The 18893-nt window shown below is 45.2% G+C and overlaps 1 protein-coding gene across 3 annotated transcripts in view; it reads left to right on the top strand.

Annotated features, from left to right (window-relative positions):
• The window catches only part of sorcs2 (sortilin-related VPS10 domain containing receptor 2), a 231981-nt gene that overhangs the window by 181337 nt on the left and 31751 nt on the right, over positions 1-18893 (top strand). For all 3 annotated transcript variants that reach the window (XM_036551169.1, XM_036551168.1, XM_036551170.1), the window contains exons 4-8: positions 4518-4682; positions 7193-7266; positions 9355-9419; positions 12683-12801; positions 16899-16988. In XM_036551169.1, coding sequence (XP_036407062.1) covers positions 4518-4682; positions 7193-7266; positions 9355-9419; positions 12683-12801; positions 16899-16988 — 513 coding nt within the window. The remainder of the gene's footprint in view (positions 1-4517; positions 4683-7192; positions 7267-9354; positions 9420-12682; positions 12802-16898; positions 16989-18893) is intronic.

Raw genomic sequence — 18893 nt, 5'->3', positions numbered from 1 at the left:
CTGAATACATCCTCATCACTTGCCAGCGCTGGGTAATTGGAGCTCCATTTCTGCTCGTCCTTGTCACCAACGCTGGAGAAAAAAAAAGGAAGCACTCCTCGCACCACTGTCGGTCTGGATAAGCTCTTGACTTGGCACCAGCGGTAAGAGAGGCTCTGAATCTAGGGCACTTCAACTTACTTCAGGGTGAGGGCTTGACTTTACGCTCACCACAGTCATACACAGCTCAGTATATGTAATGATACACGCACTCGTATCATGTTGAGTGCTAGAAATGCTCTGTTCGGAGAGAGGCCAAGACAGCCCTGAGCCTAAGAGCTGGAATCACCCCCCTCAGCCTACACTTCCCATTTACTTGCCGTTTGATGTGACAGTCGTGCAGTCCTGGATGCAAGCCGCTTGGTGTGAGATTTAGCCTGAAGCAGCGGTCCCCAATCACAACACCTTGGCACCATCCAAATGACAGTTAGTCAGGTAGCAGGTGCCCCAGGTGATTAAGGGCAACATGGAAACAAAGTAGGGTGGTAGCTCTCCAGTTCTATTGTTTGAGGCCACTGGTTTACATTAACACTAGTGCGCACAAAACCTTTTTTTTTCCCCCTCTGACAGCTGTTGCAGGCTGTACCTTTGCCAGCTGGGTCAGTAAAATGAGAATTCCAATTGTTTGCAGTCATGGATCATGCAGGTCACTTAGATGCCGCTATGCAGGCTTTTTTATCCACATTTTGTAAAGCCCGACTCAAATAGGCCTACTTCCTGTGAATATCAAAACTGACAATTTGCATATGAAATTGTGTGGAAAGGAATCGTGGTTGAGTGGAATTTAGCAAATTTGAATGTCCCTAGAATGGCTGTTTTTTTTTTTTTTTCGCACAATGCAGATGCTTAGAGGCATAATTTATACAATAAAACTACTCAGCGTGTGACCCCCTCTGACTCAGTGAGGACGCTCACTCGGAGCCAGTGAGACCTGTGGCAGTGTTACAGATAAGAGGCCACATACTATGCATACAGTGCGCAGTTCATAGCGTGGGCGGCCCGGATAGCCCAGCGGTCCAGTTACCAGTTTTAATGAAGCTTCCAGCATCACCGAACAGCATTTCTGAAGGTGAGATGTCTTGCTGTAGACCCACCAACACAGGAGCCCACTGGAACCAGTCCTGTCAGATGGCATTACCCCCATTGCCATGTCTGCTGCCAACAGCACAGACAATGGCTGAAGATCCCTTACAGACTTGGAGCTACCTGTGTTTCCAGCTTTAATCTAGTAGCTGTAATTTCCTCAGTGGTAAAGAAGGGCTATGCTAACACACTCAGAGGGGTGTTCGGTACTCAGTGGGGCTAACACACAAGCAAAGCAGAGCTGGGTGGTGCCATTGTCGCAGTGGTAACACCTGTTAATTGGGTTGTGATCCATTCCTACTGTTCTTTCCCACTCCAGTCTTAAGTTATCATACCTGGTAGTGCCTTGTTACCTGTGCTTGTTAACCTGTGCTTATTGCCTTGTAGGTCTGCTTGTTTTCATATAGCAACATCTACTTTCAGGAGCTTAAGCAAATCCATGTGTTTCATAACAGATTATATGACTTAAAGGCATTCAACCTTGAAGCATAATTTCTGCAGTCATTGTTTTATTTATTTATTTATTTTAATTTTTTTTACCTTACTTGGCCCTATAGCAACCACTATTTGCTATTTCCTGGCCTCTGCCCCACCCTAGAGATGGTTTCTAATCTCTAATTGGAGTGAAAAGCTGCAGAGGATTCACCCACAGCAGATGATGGTCCGTCCTCTGAAATGCCGACTGCCTTTGAGTGTTTAATGTCCCCCATCTCTTGTTTTTCTCCAACTGCCCCTCCAGTAACCTCTGCACACACCCCCCCCCCACGCACACATACACACCACCACCCGTTATAGACACCGGAAGTGGCGTGACTCTGTTTGTCTGCAGTCACAAAGGCATAAGACAATAGAGGCACTGTGCTGCTTCTGCTGGGAGAAAGTTCCAGGGAAAGTGCAGGGGAAGGAAAACCACTCTCTCTCGGCGTCGGAGGCAGATCTCCTTACAGGATGTCCCTCTCTGCCTCTCTCTCCTTGCGTCCGTCCTCTCCGCAGTCCCGCGCTGTTTTTCACTGTCCGGTCCGGTGCCATCCCCCCATTCGCTCGCTCACTCACTCACTCACGCTCGCGCTCGGCTGCGCCGTGGGTTGAGCGGCAGCGCCACCCGCAGGCAGGCGCTGGGACGCCCCCCGGGGCCGGGGCGAAGGAGAAGCAGCATAATGGCCTCACTGTGTTAGGGAGATCTCAGAAGAAGCTGCCAAGCAGAGGCTATTCAACTGTTTTGACCTTTTTAATCCAATTACGCTGGCTTGGTCGAATCCATTTCCAGCATTCCACTGGGTCAGTAGGGCAACGTCTCATTGTCTTCCAGGTTTTTGCTTTCGTAAGGTTTTTCGTGAGCACGGGCACTATGTGTTTACTCAGGTGTCCAATCACACACATGCACACGCATGAACCCACATTAGTAAGCACACACACACACGCACACACATAGACACACACTCCCACACACACACACACACACACACATACGGACAGACTTACCCATCATCCTTTTTGCTCCACTTTGTCTCAATACCTGTGATGAAAATAAACATTGTAAACCTGCCAAATGTTCTTTCCGTACTTTATACTCTATATATTATGCACTGAGTATGTTGTAAGCTCTTGTGGAGTTTTCTTTCTCTGCTGTCCTTGGTTATCTCCTTTGTCCTATCCCCCATCATTTTTTAATCTATTTTAACTCTTTCTAGGTGTGATGATCCATTTGGTTTTCCAAGTAGAATTATCGGTATTTCAGGTGGCTGAAAAATGGCTTAGTTTTTTGATGTACAGTTTCTTCTCACTTCAGATGACTTTGCTATTTTGGAATAAAATGTGCTGTCAGAGTAAATTATCCCTTTTTGAGTTAATGAAATGATCTGTAGATACTCTCAAACTGTAGTCTTTTGAATTTCAGTTCTTTGCACACAATAGCTTTCAAGACTTTTCATGGAAAGTTTTGTATTTTATAGTTTTATATTTTTATGAGGAGGGAACTTTTTTATTTGACTCCATGGCCACCAAATAAAGAATGATGTCACTTTTATTTTAGCATTCAAATGACGCTAATTTTATTTGTTGCAAAGCTGCAATATGTCTTTTGACAACCAAGAAATGAGCATGTCCCTGTCACGTCTTCTTCTCGTTAGAGTGGCTGCCGATTCAGAAGAAGGAGATGAATACTGCATGCCAGTTAGCAATCTCCTACTTGTTTTTCAGTGTTCCTCGGAAATAGGTTCCTTAGTAGTCTGATGTTTAATGTGGTGGTATTGGTAGTGTGGGGTGGGGGTAAATATGTGTCAGACAGTAGAGTGCCGGTGAAGTTATGCTGTCAAACGTATAGTATGCGGCGTTTGCAGAATTTGTGAAAGAAACTCACACCTAATGGGAACCTAATGTATAAGTAAATACTTAAAAAACGTAAGATTTGAAAAAAGGGAACTGTTCTCTTACTTTGAAGTTGAGAATAAGTCTGGTCCGTCTATAAACCAGGCGGAACCTAAACGTGTTCTTCTCCGGCCATCCACAGAGACATGGCGTCAGCCTCACATGAGTTGGCCCCCTGTCAGGAAAAGCCACCCGAAAAAAGCACATGACGACGCGTCCTCTTCCCCCGCGCTAGCCGCCGGGAGGGCCTAATTATTTCTGCGTCCTCCCCTGCGCTTTCTCTCCTGTTCCGGCGGGGGAAATTCCTCCGGAGCGAAGGGAGAGAAAGGGAGAATGGCAAGCGCTCCACGGGCGGTGACAGCTGTATGGAGCGAGAACAAACACAACTGACTGGGTTTTAATTGACCGTGCCTCACATAGAAGGCTGTTTAGACCAGGCTCGCTCAACCTTACAGGGGATATAAACAGAAGAGGCAGGACGAGGAGCCAGCGCGTTTGTTTCGGAGGGGGGACCACACTGAAAGGCAGCCCGAGCGCCACTAAATCGCCAACAGAGGGAACCTGCCAAAGCGTCGGCAAACACTCTCCAGAGCCGCTTAAGATTCTGGCGGGCCCCGTGCGATTGCAGGCTCCACGCAGGCCTGGAGTTTGGGGAGCCCGCATTAGACGTGATATTTCCATGCCCAATCCTCCAAGCAATTAGGGGGATTTGTGTTTGCTTATAGCACATTATGGTTGTCACGGTGGGTGTCCCAGGTTTACTGTTTGAATTCATGACCTGCAAAAGCACAAAGCAGATAATCAATGGAATGTCACCTGGGACTTAGCTGGCCTCTTCCAATGATAAAGTGCAGTGCAGCCTCAAGCCAGACTGTGCCTGTTCACACAGCACAAATGTACCAGTGATGTAGCTCGACTGGCGTTCCCCACCCTTCACCGGAAGTCAAGTGACTTCTATAGGATTTCCAAATTGTTATCTGATGGCTTTATGCCGCTGACCTTTGACCCGGATGTTATCTGTGTTACAGGTGATCCTCGTCAGCTCCTCCATTAATGAGCGGGACCAGATGTTGTTCATCAGCACGGATGAGGGGGCCTCGTTCCAGAGGCAGCCTCTCTCCTTCACCGTGGAAACGCTCCTCTTCCACCCCAAAGAGGAGGACAAGCTTCTGGCCTACAGTAAGGAGAGAAAGGTGAGCCATCTGTCAGTTGTTTTAGTCACTACTGGTTATTAGCTGCCACTCTGATAACAGAAGGTGAATTCATTGTTTCAATCAGTTTCAGGCATTGGTGTTGTTTTACTCTAGGCTGGCAAGCTGTTGGTTGGACAGTAGCAGCTAAACTGACTGCTTTGTTGTATTGGAAGCATTACAATCGCTCCTCTTTGCATCGAAGGTCCACATGGTGCATTTAACCAAACTCCAGAGGCTCCGCAGTGGAGGCTGTGTAGAATTCAACACCTTGTCAAAGATGATTTTGTCTCAGAAAAAAACATAAACCATTTTGTTTTAAAATGGTTTAGTTAGTCATTCGTTTGATGAAAGAAATGGATACTCAGTGACCAGCTAGTATGCTGGTATGTATTAGTTCAGAATGTTTGAATGTAGAGCACAGAATTTCAGAATATCTGGAAGATGAAACAAAAAACAGAACTCTGAAGACTTCATGTCAACCTCTCAATCCCAGTTGAAAAAAAAAACTTAACTGTCTCACTAATCTACTGCTACTGATATTATAGAAAGCTTTAGTATCCATCTTATGAATAACTCAGGACCACATAGGTCCCAATAGGAAAAATACTAAGCTAAGCTGGCTTTAAAAATTTACCAGTGATTAAAGCAAATAAGAAATTTGATTACATTTGATTGCAATTCATCTTTACAGGCAGCAGCGAGAATGTTGCGTACATGATATAATTAACATGTAACCATGGGTGATTATTTCTCCATCACTTTCATCTCCATGAAAGCATCTTTCCAATGAACAGTACATCTGTATACCCCCATACAGTAGGACATTGAAAAATGCACAGAAAATGCCTAAGTCATTGCATTAAAATTGTGCTTTTTCATCAGTTGAACAGATTAACTGAAAGTAATATGGCTGTATGTTTTATTTGAAATCTGGCAGCATCCCAGGTTTTGTTTGAAATTTCTGACAAAACTGCTGAAGTAATGTAAATTGACTGTGGAATGTGCTTTTACTTCAAAATGGCACTCGAGTGTGGCAGCCCCGCTCTTTTGACATCAGGGTGCTCGTTTTTTGGACAAATTGGAACACCAGTGGTAGTCGAGGCTTGGTAAAACCGGGCTGGCCTGCTTCTCTGCTTCAAAACAGTACAGCAGGTCCTAACAATGGGAGTTTTTATTTGCTTAGCAGTTCATGTTAAGTACATAGCTGAGGAACTGAATAGCAGGGTCCCGCCCCAGATGTGAACATGTTACCTTTTGGTTACCCGTCAATGCCGAAACCAGAATGGAGCAATCTGAGTTTGAGTTCCAGGTGACCTGTAGGCTCATCCCTAACAAGCTGGGCAGATCTGACTTCTCTGCACCTGCAGGGCGTTGACGGATGGGACACAAACCGCAGCGGACGCTCGTAGGCGTTGCTCCCACCTGGTTGTCACCGGTGTTTATGATCCAGGTTGTCCCCCAGAGGGCGTTTTGTCATTTTTCCAGCAGTGTGCTGACTTGGCATCCCGGCCCTTGCTTGGTCAGTAGACTTTACCTCAGTCCCTGGCAGCGCGAGTGCGTTTTGTCTGGATGTGCTCCTCGCGCCCTGCAGGGCTCCGGAAAAAGGAATTTTTTTGGTTTGGCCGGCTGCTGTGGGGAGATGCATCTTACTGTTACTCATACCCACTGACATCTAACATATTGGCAAGCTAATTATCTGGATTATGAGCAGGATCCAATGGCAACAGCTGTGATCTGGGCACTCGTTGCTGTAGTCAGGGAGTCTGTTCCCTACAGTTAACTGCAAAGTGAGAAATGGGCTTGATGTGTGGGCCCGATGATTCATGCGGCACTTGGATATTGTTCACGAACCTGTCATTTATATAGAGAAGGACGATGAAAACAGATACACATTATTTGCTGAGCTGAAGAGGGAGGCAGGGGGCTGGGGAGTGTGTGTGTGTGTGTGTGTGTGTGTGTGTGTGTGTGTGTGTGTGTGTGTGTGTGGGGAGGTGTGGGGGCGGCGTCGGAGGAGTCAGTCGTGAAATAATTTTTCCCTCCAAACTGCAGTTCAAATATCCAGGATACTGGTTGGAAATCAATAGCTTTTCATTACCAGGGAAGATCGATTGTGCACAAACACACAAACAAAGCTCAGAGCCGCCTGAGATTAATGAGAGAGGCCTACGAACGTTGAACGAGGGACATTCAGCAGTTTGGCTTGCAAGTGCTGAATTGTTTTTTTTTTTTTTTTTGGTATGCAAACACAAATCATTTTTTATTGTTGAGTGCGCTGACAAGCTATAATATCAGAATCAACATATTTGTCCCCCAGATGACAATCAATGGAAGAGATTACTGTTTCTATCTTCTGTTCTTTGAGTATTCTTTTGTTCCTTTGTAAGTTCGGCAGCTTGTTTTGGGTGCAGAGCCCTTGCAAAAAGCCGCATGGTACTATGCAGAACTGCTGAGTCAATGCTGAATATTTCCAGGTCGTGACTGACAGGATTGATTTCTCTTCCTGTTTTCAGCTGTATGTGTCCACAGACCTGGGGAGAAAATGGACTCTGCTACAGGAACGTGTGTCAAAGGATCACATTTTCTGGTGAATATTCCATTTCCTTCTTTCTCTGGTTTTGTTGGGAATCCAGTGAAGGTCTGAGTGTCACATGACACCCAGCCAGTCTGTCAGCTCTCTCACTCAGCGATCTTATGGATCTTTTGGTTGTTGATCATTTTTCTACATTTCTTGGCAAAAGAAATAAAATGTATGAAAAAAGTTGTGCGTAATAAAATTGAGAACAACTACTTCAACTACTTTACAACATTCATAGGACATGCTGTAACCACGTGTCAAAATCTTCAGTATGCTCTTAAGTGAAGGATAAAACCCTCTAAAAAAATAAAACAATGACACAATTAATTGAGCATCTTGAATAAGTCTGTTTTAGGGTTTATTTAAATGAGAGGATGGGGTACTAGTGTAAGGACACAAAGAGAAAGGTTTTTTCACGTTGTGTCAGATGACATAATGCTGTTTCATGCATTCCTACACAAAGACAGACCTGATCGCACCCGAGTCTTTCTCTAAGTTTTCACGAGGGTAAGAGGGTGAACGTGCGCTTAAGGTCAAAGAAAAACATTGTCCACTGCTCAAATAGAAAATTGTTTTGTGGCCTGTTGGTTACGGATCAGTGAATTTAAACCCGGGAGTTTCGAGCCTTAGACAGTGTGATTTATTTGTCTATGGCACACACAGAAATCATATCTGGCTGGAGGTGGGGAGGCCAAATACAAAAAAAGCCATGTCTGTGTACATCAACAAATGGCACTAGACAGATAAATTTAAATAATTAACTTTTATGAATACATTGATTCTTGTATGATTCTTGTACCTTTATGATACATTGATTTAAATGCCAATAAATAAAAAGCATACAATAATAATAAGAAGAAGACATATGCTTGCAGTATTTTTTCAATAAAATAAAATTTTGAAAGGCAGAAGATGTTGCATTCATTACTGTGAAATGCCAACAAATAAAAAGCATACACCAATAATAATAATAATAATAAGAAGAAGAAGAAGAAGAAGAATAGGAAGAAGAAGAAAGAATACATTTTGAATTCTCATAATGTTTCATGCTTAATATTTTTAGTAGTGTTGCATTTTATAACCAAGAATAGCCAAGGATTTAGCAGTGCCAGTTTCTCCATCTGGAAAACTCTTGAAACAGTGTTGTAACTTAATCCTGTCACAAAGTCCAGAAGTAGATGATTGTAAGAGTTTGGAATTAGTTTATCCTCCTTGATGGCTTTTACGCTTGTTAAAAAAGGAGACTTGGAAGTCAATCTGTTCAAATCCGATGCACTTTCAAGACTAAAAGCACTGCAACCGAAGAGGGTGGTTTGCTGTAATCCACGCAACATCTTTATTGAGTCTTCATTTTCAGTTTACACTCTCTCAGGGCTGGTTTTTACTTATTAAAGCAGTAATCTGCTACAAAGTGATTGTGATATATAACAGAAATAAAGTGGGCATTGTGACATTCCGGCATTCCATCCATATAATAATAAGCATTTTTTTAGAGAAGAGAGGAGCACTGAGAAAGCATAATACATGTTCAAACAAGCACGCGCACACACACACACACACACACACACACACACACACACACACACACACATATACATGCATGCACACAGACGCACGCACACGAAACATTTCTCTCTCATCCCTCTCACGGAGCTCCAGGTTGCTAATTGCTTGTAAAGAGAGCTTTATTGCAGCACTAATGGAGTTTTTATACCTCAACTCAATCTTTTAACAAGCCAGAGGTATTCTGCAAGCCACGCTGTTGACTCCTAATCAGATTAGCTTTATGGCCGAGAGAACACAGGGAACACGCCTGTTTTTAATGGAAACACAGTTTAGCTGTGTGGCTGGTTTTCATGCCACAGAGGTTTGTAGTTTCTCTCTTTCTGTTTCTCTCTCTCTCTCTCTCTCTCTCTCTCTTGCCCTTACAGTCTCTCATGTTTGGAAAATGTCAGACAAAAGAATTCATGCATATTGAATAGTTCATAACCTGTTTTGAGGTTATTAATATCACGCTCTTGGTTTACAGCTAAAATAAATTTCTGTACCCTGTCAGTTTAATGGAATTTTTTGTCTAATTTTGATTCAATTTGAAAGGTCTGTGGAAGGTGTGGATGTGGACCCTGACCTGGTGCACATGGAGATGCAGGACGCAAGCGGAGGTACGGTGTGTGTGTGTGTGTGTGTGTGTGTGTGTGTGTGGTGTGTATGTCTGCACGTGAGTGTGTGTGTATGTGCGGGTATGTGTGTGTGTGTGTGCGTGTGTGCGTGTGTGTGTGTGTGTGGTGTGTATGCATGTATGTGTGTGTGTGCTGTGTGTATGTGTGTACATGAGAGTGTGTGTGTATGTGTATGCATGCGTGTGTGTGTGTGTGTGCGCTGTGTGTATGTCTGCACGTGAGTGTGTGGGTATGTCTGGGTATGTGTGTGTGTGGGTGTGTGTGTGTGCGTGTGTGTATGTACACATGTGCGTCTAAGGCCTTCCAAGGCGAGCCTCGCTCTTGTCACTCTCCGGAGATCCTCTTCACCCTCTCTTCAGCCCACAATTCAGGACACTCAGGGCGGCTACCTCTCCATCCACCTCCCTTTGCTCTGCTCCCAGAACAGCCTCTGCTCTCCGGTTCACACACACGCATACATGTACAGTCAATTAGCGGGAGGCATGGGAAGGTGATTGCGTATTGGTGAGAGGTCAAAAGGAGTCTCTCCTGAAGCATGAAACTGGATCATCATATCAGCCGGAAGGAAGGGTGTCTGTTAGCTCTGCGGCCTTTAGGGAAAAACTCAGAGTACTTGTGGATTCAGATACACACCTGTGTATAATATAATTACCCATGATGCATTGAGGTTGACCCAGAAAGGAGAGGGAGAAAAAGTTCACAGCACAAGCATTGATAATTCACATGTTTTCCTCATAATGTAGTCGTGTTTGATAGAAATCAAGTTTCTATAATCCTTTAATCACATTTATCTTATTTGGAATACTAATGAAGAGGAAAAAAGATCAGCCAGAGAGTATCTTTCTCTGGGTGTCATGCTATGATGGGTGGTGCTGAAGCTACAGTCAGAACAAACACACAGTCTTTGCCAGGGAACCACAAAGGGTATAGCAATATGCTACGTAATATGGAGACTATTTTTGGAATAGTGCTATTCAAATGTTATTCAGTCACCGATGTATGCAGTATTCAGATTGGCTGGTGTAGGCAAGCCCATAGAGCTATGGGAGCCATCCAGATGATTTAAATATTGGTGAATCTACACAGCTTTGACTACTGTTGCTGCGTGTCACATGACACGCTCACATGGTGGCTCGTGCGGTTAGTGGATGGGGAGAGATTCAGCATGTGGGGACAAGTTGTCTCCCCTCCTCCCTGCCAAGGTTAAACGGTGGCAGCTGGTCTGAGCGGGGGGGCAGGGGGGGGTGGGGGCCTTGAAGGACACTGCTGGAGCGTGAGTTCTGGCTCCCCCCCTCCCAGGACAGTCTGGGTGCGGCCACAGCATCTCTGTCGCTCCTGGAGGGCGGATGAGAGGGGGGCAGGCCGACCACCAACTGAGACAGAACTGGCCCTCCAGCTCTGTTTGTGAATGATTTATCATGAGTGCTTATGGGTGGTGAGTCTTCATGACTCCTGCGGTGCACATTACATCTAATATATCATTAACAAAGTCTGTACACATTCCCCTTTACAGGTGGACAGTGCTTACAGTGGCAGTATGGTTCCTATACTTAACAGCATTGTTGTCACAGAGTCAGGTTATGTAGTTGTTTACGTAGCAGTGACCCAGCCCAGATTCATGCCCACTGTTGTTTTCACACTCACCCATTTTCTGTCATCAGCAGCTTTGTAGAGCATGTTTGGATGTATTCGCAGGGGTCATGGTCAGGACACAACTCCTGGCTAAATTCACAATCAGGCCGTCCAATGATCTGCCTGTTCCATTGGCTAAGTAAATCCTTCTTTTTCCAACACAGCTATACTGTGGTGAAAATTTCGCTGCCTGGTAGCCACACACCGGTGATGGAGCTACCCCTTCTGACCCCCATCACTGTAAAGCACTTTGAGATCCAAAAAGAGCACAACATGAATGCACTCAATTATTATTCTAATTATTGTTATTAGAACTCAGGGCAGTGAATCACAAGGGGTTTGGGATTGGAAAGGTACTTGAAGAGAACGCCCAGCAGAAACTCACCTCTCTGGACCTCTGGCCCACTCCTGTGGGCTCTTCAAGGGCTATGCTGCGGTCCTGTGAATCGCTCACTGAAATGGACATTCAAACAAATATTTGGGTGGGAGGAAATGCCAAACCCCAAAACCTTCTTACAAACTGTCTTCCAATCCAAGTAATATCCATTTCCCCCTGAGAGGTGTAAAGTCTCCGCGCTCTAACCCTCGTGTTCGTGTTTTACCTCTCTTTCTCTATACACTCCTCTTTTTCTCTTTCCTCATTCTGCTTTTGGTCTTTGTGCATGTTTGTGTGTGTGTGTGTGTGTGTGTGTGTGTGCGTGTGCGTGTGTGCACATGTATAAATGAAAGTTTTATTTCTTCAGTGTAACATACTTTCTCTCAGCACACAGCACACTGCAGAACACTTTCCTTCATTAGCTTTGGTAATCTCTAAAGTTGCTGAATTTTTTTTTTTTTTGTGAGGACAGGAAGTAACACTGGCATTTAACTGGAAGTCAAAGCTAAGGACAAATATTAATGGAATGCAGGGGAAGTGTCCTTTTGTCCTGTGTTAATTGTGTTTTTTTTCCAAATCAATTAATTGTTTTATAATCAGTTGTTTGGAATTGCATGTTACCTTGCAAAGCCCTGAGAGCAGTCATAGTGAAGAGCCTCGCAGTTTAAATAAATACAGTATGCCACAGCCATGTGTCACAAAGTCAGACTCGCACATTTAGATATCTAATTGCTTTTTAATGAGCCGTTCCTTATGCTGTTCGATTAAATGTCCCTTGATTTCAATAAATTATGCTGTCAGTTTTGTTTGGGTGAAAATAAAGCTACAACAAAAACAAAACAAAAAAGAACATTAATGCTAAAACAGCTTGAAATATCACCTTGGGGAGGTGAGTTTTTTTTTTTTTCTTGAACTGTTTGCATTGCGGCTTCACACTCCTTTAGAAAAAGATGCTGAGTATTTGGTAACTGCTGCTGATGCAGCCTCTGTGCGATATTCAATAGAGGCCTTGCAACGGCAGTTATCTTCTCCTGCTTTTAAATAAATCCTCTGCTGTGTTGGCTTCAGAGAGGCTCAGTGCCTGTGAGGATCTTACACAGTACCTAATTCTGCTCATTATATTGCGTGCTACCTGATACCTTTCATGTGCCAGCCTGCTCTCCCAGCCCCCAGCAGATCCTCTGCTATTGCGTCCCACTCTGAAACTTTTCTCCTTTAATGTTTCGTGTTTGGCCAGGCTTCCTGTACGTGACCTGCCTGATCCAGAACTGCTCCGACAAAATGGTGACTGCGCAGTTCCTGGGCAAGATTGACCAGAATTCCCTCTCTGTCCAGGATGACTACATATTTGTGAAGGTAAAAAAAAAGCCTTTGTCAGTTTATCATTTTCCTCTCTGGAACGTTTTGAAATACGTGTTGGCTAAGCTTTCTCAGCTGTGTGGCTCCCAGATTGCATTGACAGGTCACCATCTTGATGTCCTGTTTGTTTTTGTGAGATCAAATAAGATGGGGAAGTCCTCTTACCTTTTAAGGAAGACTTTATACTCGTATCACTCAAGGAACTGAAAAACAAAAAGTGTGGCTTTTGGCACAGCTACGGAAACTACGTCATAACCAGAATCCTGCCTGTTCAAATCCCAGGCGGGCCACTGCATTCACACATTTCAGCGAGCTGCTCAACCTGAACCGCTTCAGTAAATATCCAGCTGTGTCAATGGGTAAAACATAAGCTCTGTAAGTTGCCACAGATAAGGCCGTCTGCTAAGCAAATGAATAATATAACGCAGTGTCAAAAAGTCCTTGTTTGATTTGTGTGAAACGGCAGCTTGGGTGTAGGAACAGCGCGCGCGGGGGGGAACGGCGAGCGTAGTGCGTGTGTGTGCGATGGAATCGTAGCAGCTTTAATCACAGATAAAGACCCGCTTTTGACTGCTGTTGAATTGGAATGTGCTTCAGCGCCTCTTCAGAGCGGCTGTGTGGCTCGTCGGTGCGCTCACGCCAGCGTGTTTAAATGAGCAGCCCGTTCCTGCTGGTAGCCGTTTCTGTGGGCAGTGCTCACAGGCTGTGCTGTTCACTTGTGTGCCCGTACCCTGGGGCCACGCGTGATGCGCTGTGTTACTGAGGGACAGCAAGCCCACGCAACCCCAGGCAGGTTCTGTGCTTATTTGGGCCACAGGAGGGCTGCCATGGATACCATGTGAAGGAAGCAGACTGGGGTCGTGGTGCAAGCTGGGAAATGTAGTTGTTGTCTCACAAAGGCTTGTTTAGTCATCCCCAGAATAATGTTACTCAGTATGCCATATGTGAGGCAATCAGAGTGAAAGAGCTTCCTGAATTATTTTAAGGTGACAGTAAAATTAATAGTAATAACTCAATCAGAAATTACATCATGTGTCTCTCCTCTCATCCTGTGCCTCAAAATTAGGAAAACATAAGATGAACATGGAGTGGACATCCCTGTTTTTATTTATTTGCCTTTCTGATGCTCCAGTTTTTTAGGCCAACTATCAATCCAGGGCATTTTTTTGTTTTACGTAATATTATACATTTGCAGAGATGGATATTTATTGAGACAATTAATTGAAATAATCACTACCCTCAATGAAATTACTCCCAATTGCCCTCAGTTCTGGGCTTCATTCAGTGATGGCCTGTCTGTTCTCATTTGCGGTTTCCTATCTGACAGGTAGCTGTGACAAAATAGGTATGCATTCCCTCTGCTCTGAAATAAAGGTTATCATAGGTGCCCAGCTGAAGGAAGCGACAGGGTGCCTTAATTGGGCTTCCACTGGCTGTGCTCCCCAAGACGCCAGAGGGCCTCTGACTTTTGCTTTTCAAACGGATCTCGGTCCTCTTTGGCATCGGTGCTTAGCCGCAGCCAGACGGACGGCCTTCCGCTGGAGCACTCCCTGTCCGCCGGGCCGAGCGCGCCGCCAAAGCCCCGTCCCGCTGGCAGAGCGGGGACGGACACAGGATGCGGCGCGCCGCGAGCGGAGACAGACTCCCCTCACCGCACCGCGGAGAGCGGGGAGAGCAGGGAGCGCCCGGCCAGCGCTGGGCTTTGGCACGCGATTGGTAACCCACGCTGGAAAAAGTAAACAGGCCAGGCAGTAAATTTAGCGGCGCACGCGGAAGCGCGCTGAGCGGTAGTTCATGTGCTGATCTGCGTTTGCCGTTAGGACATTCTTCCCAGGCCTCGCGGGCCGATGCCGTGCTGCGACTCCTGTTGAAGAGGTTTTCAATTTTCTCCTCTCGGTTCAGGAGCGGTCAGCCAGCAGGGGTCTGTTCAGCCAGCTGTTCTTCAAGGTGACCTTACCAGACCGTTCTGTCTCCTCAGAACAGACAGAAGGTCTTTGTGGAAGACAAACTCTCACCAAGACGGTGTGAAAAAATCAGACTGTCTGGGAAAGAATTGACACCCGTAACCACAACACTGCCACACCCACCCTGAGTCATAAAACCTCATAAAATCTCATACTCCACTCATTACTGCCCCCCCCCCCCCCCCCAAGGGAAGAGGAAGAAGGGTGTGAGACTCCTGAACAATGGCCAATCAGAGAGATACAGCAGCCAGCAGTGCATAGCCCCTGATCTCTGCTGATCGTGATCACAGTATTGAAGATTATGATAATGATGATGATAATGATAATTATTATTATGACGATGATGTCATCAGTGTAAATTATGATGATGATGACAGGGGTGATATTGACAATGACAATGATGGCATTGCTGACGAAGAGTACGCAATGACATTGAAGATGATGATGCTGATGATGATGATGATGATGATGATGATGATGATGATGACGATGCCTCTGCCAGTCCCTGTTTGAGTAGTACAGTGGGCTCCCTCCTGTGTTCTGAGCCAATGACATATCTCAGAAAACAGATCGCCTCTCTCTCTGTAGCATGTGAGGTCCAAGCATCACCTGGTTCTTGTCTCCAAACTATCAGCACTTGGCCATCTACTATGCGTCTGAGCAGGGGCAGGAGATAGTGCATCTGCAGCACTATCACACATTAAATCACTGTGTAAAAATACTACGCTAACCTACATTCCACCTTTGTTGCGTAACCCGAGCTATATGAGGATTGTGTTTGTATTTCTTTTTATAGAGTCCCCTCTGAAAGTGGATGCTTAGTGGTTAAATATTAATAATGCAGACTGAGCTCCTGGAGTAGAATGGAGTGGAGTGGCCTCTGTGGAACAGAGAAGAGACAGAGAGAGAGAGAAGGAATGTGGGACTCTGTAGACCTGCAGAGAGGAACTTTGTGAAAGTCCTGACATCTCGTCTCTCTGTATTTTTCCCCCTCTGAATTTTTCACCATGGAAAAGATTACCGGTTGAAGGAGTGCGCTGAGCTGATGCCTCTTTTTTTGAAAACCCCTGTTGACGGAAGCGCAATCAGTGTGGCTTTTTTGACTGCCTGTTTCTTGTCAGGACATCACTGAGGGGCTCCCATGTCTGTGTGCCCTCCTGCCATCTTTGAGGCCGAGCTTTCTACCAGCTGTCAGCCGCAGGTGATGGGACCCTCCCACCCTGTGGACCGCTCATGCGCAGGACAAACAGCATTTCCTTTACCCTGGAAGTTACATCACTTTTAAAGAATGCACAGCATGTATCCATGGACACATGGGTATACTGTGTGCGTGTGTGTGTGCATGTCTGTGTGTGTGTGTGTGTGTGTGTGTGGTCTTTTTCTCCCTGTTAATCCCCTCTTTATTGCCACTCTCGATAGGAGATGGGAGTATACGGCAGGCAGAAGTGCTGCCCGTAGTCCTGTGTTTATTTTTCCCCAGCCCTCCCCCGATGTCTGATTAATGAATCCAGATAGGAACAATTAACCAGGAACAACGTCAGAGCACCACATCTCAATCAAGCCCAGAATGCAGAAGAGATGTAAAGGCGGCAGGGTAAAGGAAGCGGTCATCGTGGCAGACAGCCCCCCCCCCGCTCCCTCGCTCCCAGTCTCTTGTGGTTCTCATTAAAATGCGTTGTCATGTTTTCTCCCTCCCGGCATCCTGGATGGGCAGTTACACCGCAAACGACAGGCAGCACAAGATCACCGTGCTTCGCCTCACCTCATCAGATTCCCGTTGGACACTCGGGGCCTGGACTCAGAGCCTAATTGGGCCCACGCAACTGTCAAGGGCATCAGGCAGGGGTTTAGAGACAGAGACGTGCCACTGAGATTGAAGTGCATTTGCTTTTCCCTCTTCCTTCATCAATAATGCCTCTCCTTTGAAGCTCCAAGCCTACAGATCCATGTGCTTCTCGCTTTGCTGGTTCCATCTGTGAATGCAGGGCAGCTGTGTTTAGTTTTCCACCGGTACGGTTTTCAAATGAAGTCGACCAAGTGTCCTTGCTCTTCTGTTCTACTGATTTCCCTTTTTTGTACTCACTGTAATAATATTTTCGTGTTTTCTTTTTCTCTGTTCTGTCTTTCAAGGTTACCACGGGAAACCGCACTAAGTACTACGTCTCGTACCGTCGGAATGAGTTTGTCCAGATGAGGTTCCCCAAATACGCCCTGCCAAAGGTACGCTCATGTCTTAACACCCTGAAAAAGTCATGAAAACCCCACAACTGACCACTGCAGTGCATGTGTTAGTGAAGGCACTACTCTGTGGTACTCAAACATGATTTTACGTATGGATGGTTTCAGTGGAATTCATATGATCTGATACCCACAAATAGCAGTTGTTTGGATTGTCACGTGCAAGCACACTGCAATGAACGTTTATACATACATTTTTTTTTACTTTGCCTAAATTGCATCAGTGAAAAACCAGCTGTAAATGGATCAGTTGTATAAATGACTTATTTGTAAGCCACCCCAGATGAGGGTATCTAGTAAGCGATCATATAACAACGCGTGGTGAGACGTGGCAAGCAGTTGTGCTCTCTTATAAGTGCAGTCCTGCCACAAGCCCATCCAGTGTCTGCTGTAGTCCCTCTGGAAAAAAGCCTGCGGAGAGAACAGACTGAAAGACCTCGTGAAGGTGCACCTGGTGTGTGTGGAGCTTTGTACGGGAAACAACAATAAAATCACACATGTGGGGCTGACAGCCATGTGGAGAGCAATGTTCCCTGCCTGCGGCATGCAGGGATGGCCTTCTTTGATTAGAAGCAGCAGTGCTCCTCTGTGACACTGCATGCGTGGCTTGGAACAGAAATGGGAGAGGAGACGGTCCTCCAGCTAAATCCAGCTCTACTGCTTTAGTGCGTGAACCCAATGTGGACTGTTGGCTGGGGGAACTGGGCTTATAACCAGAGGGTCACTTGCTAAAAACCCAGGTGATACTGCTGGTGTACCCTTGAGCAAGGCACTTGACTACCTTCCACAAATGTCCCAGTATATGAATAGATATTTATGGATGGATACAGTTGGATTTTTGCAAAAATGCCAGCTGTGATGTAAGCAGTGGCTCTGATTCTGGTGTCCTTAGCTGTTGTTACTGTGAAAGGACTCAAGGCCAGATATACAAAAGGGTCATGTGTGTTATGCAGTTAGTAAACACCTACAAAAATGTGTGTGGGCTTTACTAATTAGTCACAACAGGTGAAATATGCAATTAGGACCTGCCTGTTGAGGATAGTCTAAACTGTAAAGGGGTTTTGCAAACGGGGCCTGTAAATTTTTTCTTTGAACGTACTGAAGCCACTTTTATATGTAAGCCAAATATTTGCCCGGAAATATTATGATGTCTGAAAAGCAGGTGCTAACACTTGCCTTTGGGGCATGCTATATGGCTGTATGGCTGTATGGATGCAGCACCATGAAGAAGCTAAATAACTCATTATCATTATTGTGGAAGCCTAATGTTTCTGTTCTATATTTTTATTAAATAGATGTGTATATTGGGTTACAGGTTGGCAGGGCATAGGTACCCCACATCTATACAGCACTGAGAGTTAGGTCCTTTTTGTGATTTGATACAGAAGTAACAACAATTACCCTCAGGTCTGACTCATTACAGACATTAACGTCCGTAATGAGTCAGAATGAGGTGAATAGGTTTTTTTGTAGTCTATTGCATTTTTGGTGCAAAACACATTCATCCTGCAGCCTGATTTTTACAACTAATTACTATCAATTTATGTATTGTCCAATAATAGAAGGCATGTAACACTTTGGCACTGCTGCCCAATATTATACGCGTATCAGTGGTATTTGGAGTATATTTAAATTCACTCTTGATGAGCTATTAACTGCATAAGGGCCAAAGACATTTGCTCCAAACACAGTAAAAACATGGTCCTGATTGTGAACATGAGGGATTGTTTTCCCCCAACAGGGCCACCCCTGTCTGACAAGCACAGTATTGCACTGAAGCCTCAGAAATGCATCGAGCCTGTTTTAGTGAGACACTCTGCAGACACAAGTGAACAGCACTGATTGGAGCAGTGGCGATATGACTGGGGCAAAAAAAAAAAACAGAGG

The sequence above is a fragment of the Megalops cyprinoides genome, chromosome 18 (genome assembly GCF_013368585.1).
Source record: "Megalops cyprinoides isolate fMegCyp1 chromosome 18, fMegCyp1.pri, whole genome shotgun sequence".
In the NCBI taxonomy this organism is placed as follows: domain Eukaryota; kingdom Metazoa; phylum Chordata; class Actinopteri; order Elopiformes; family Megalopidae; genus Megalops; species Megalops cyprinoides.
This window is presented reverse-complemented; position numbering and strand designations above follow the sequence as displayed.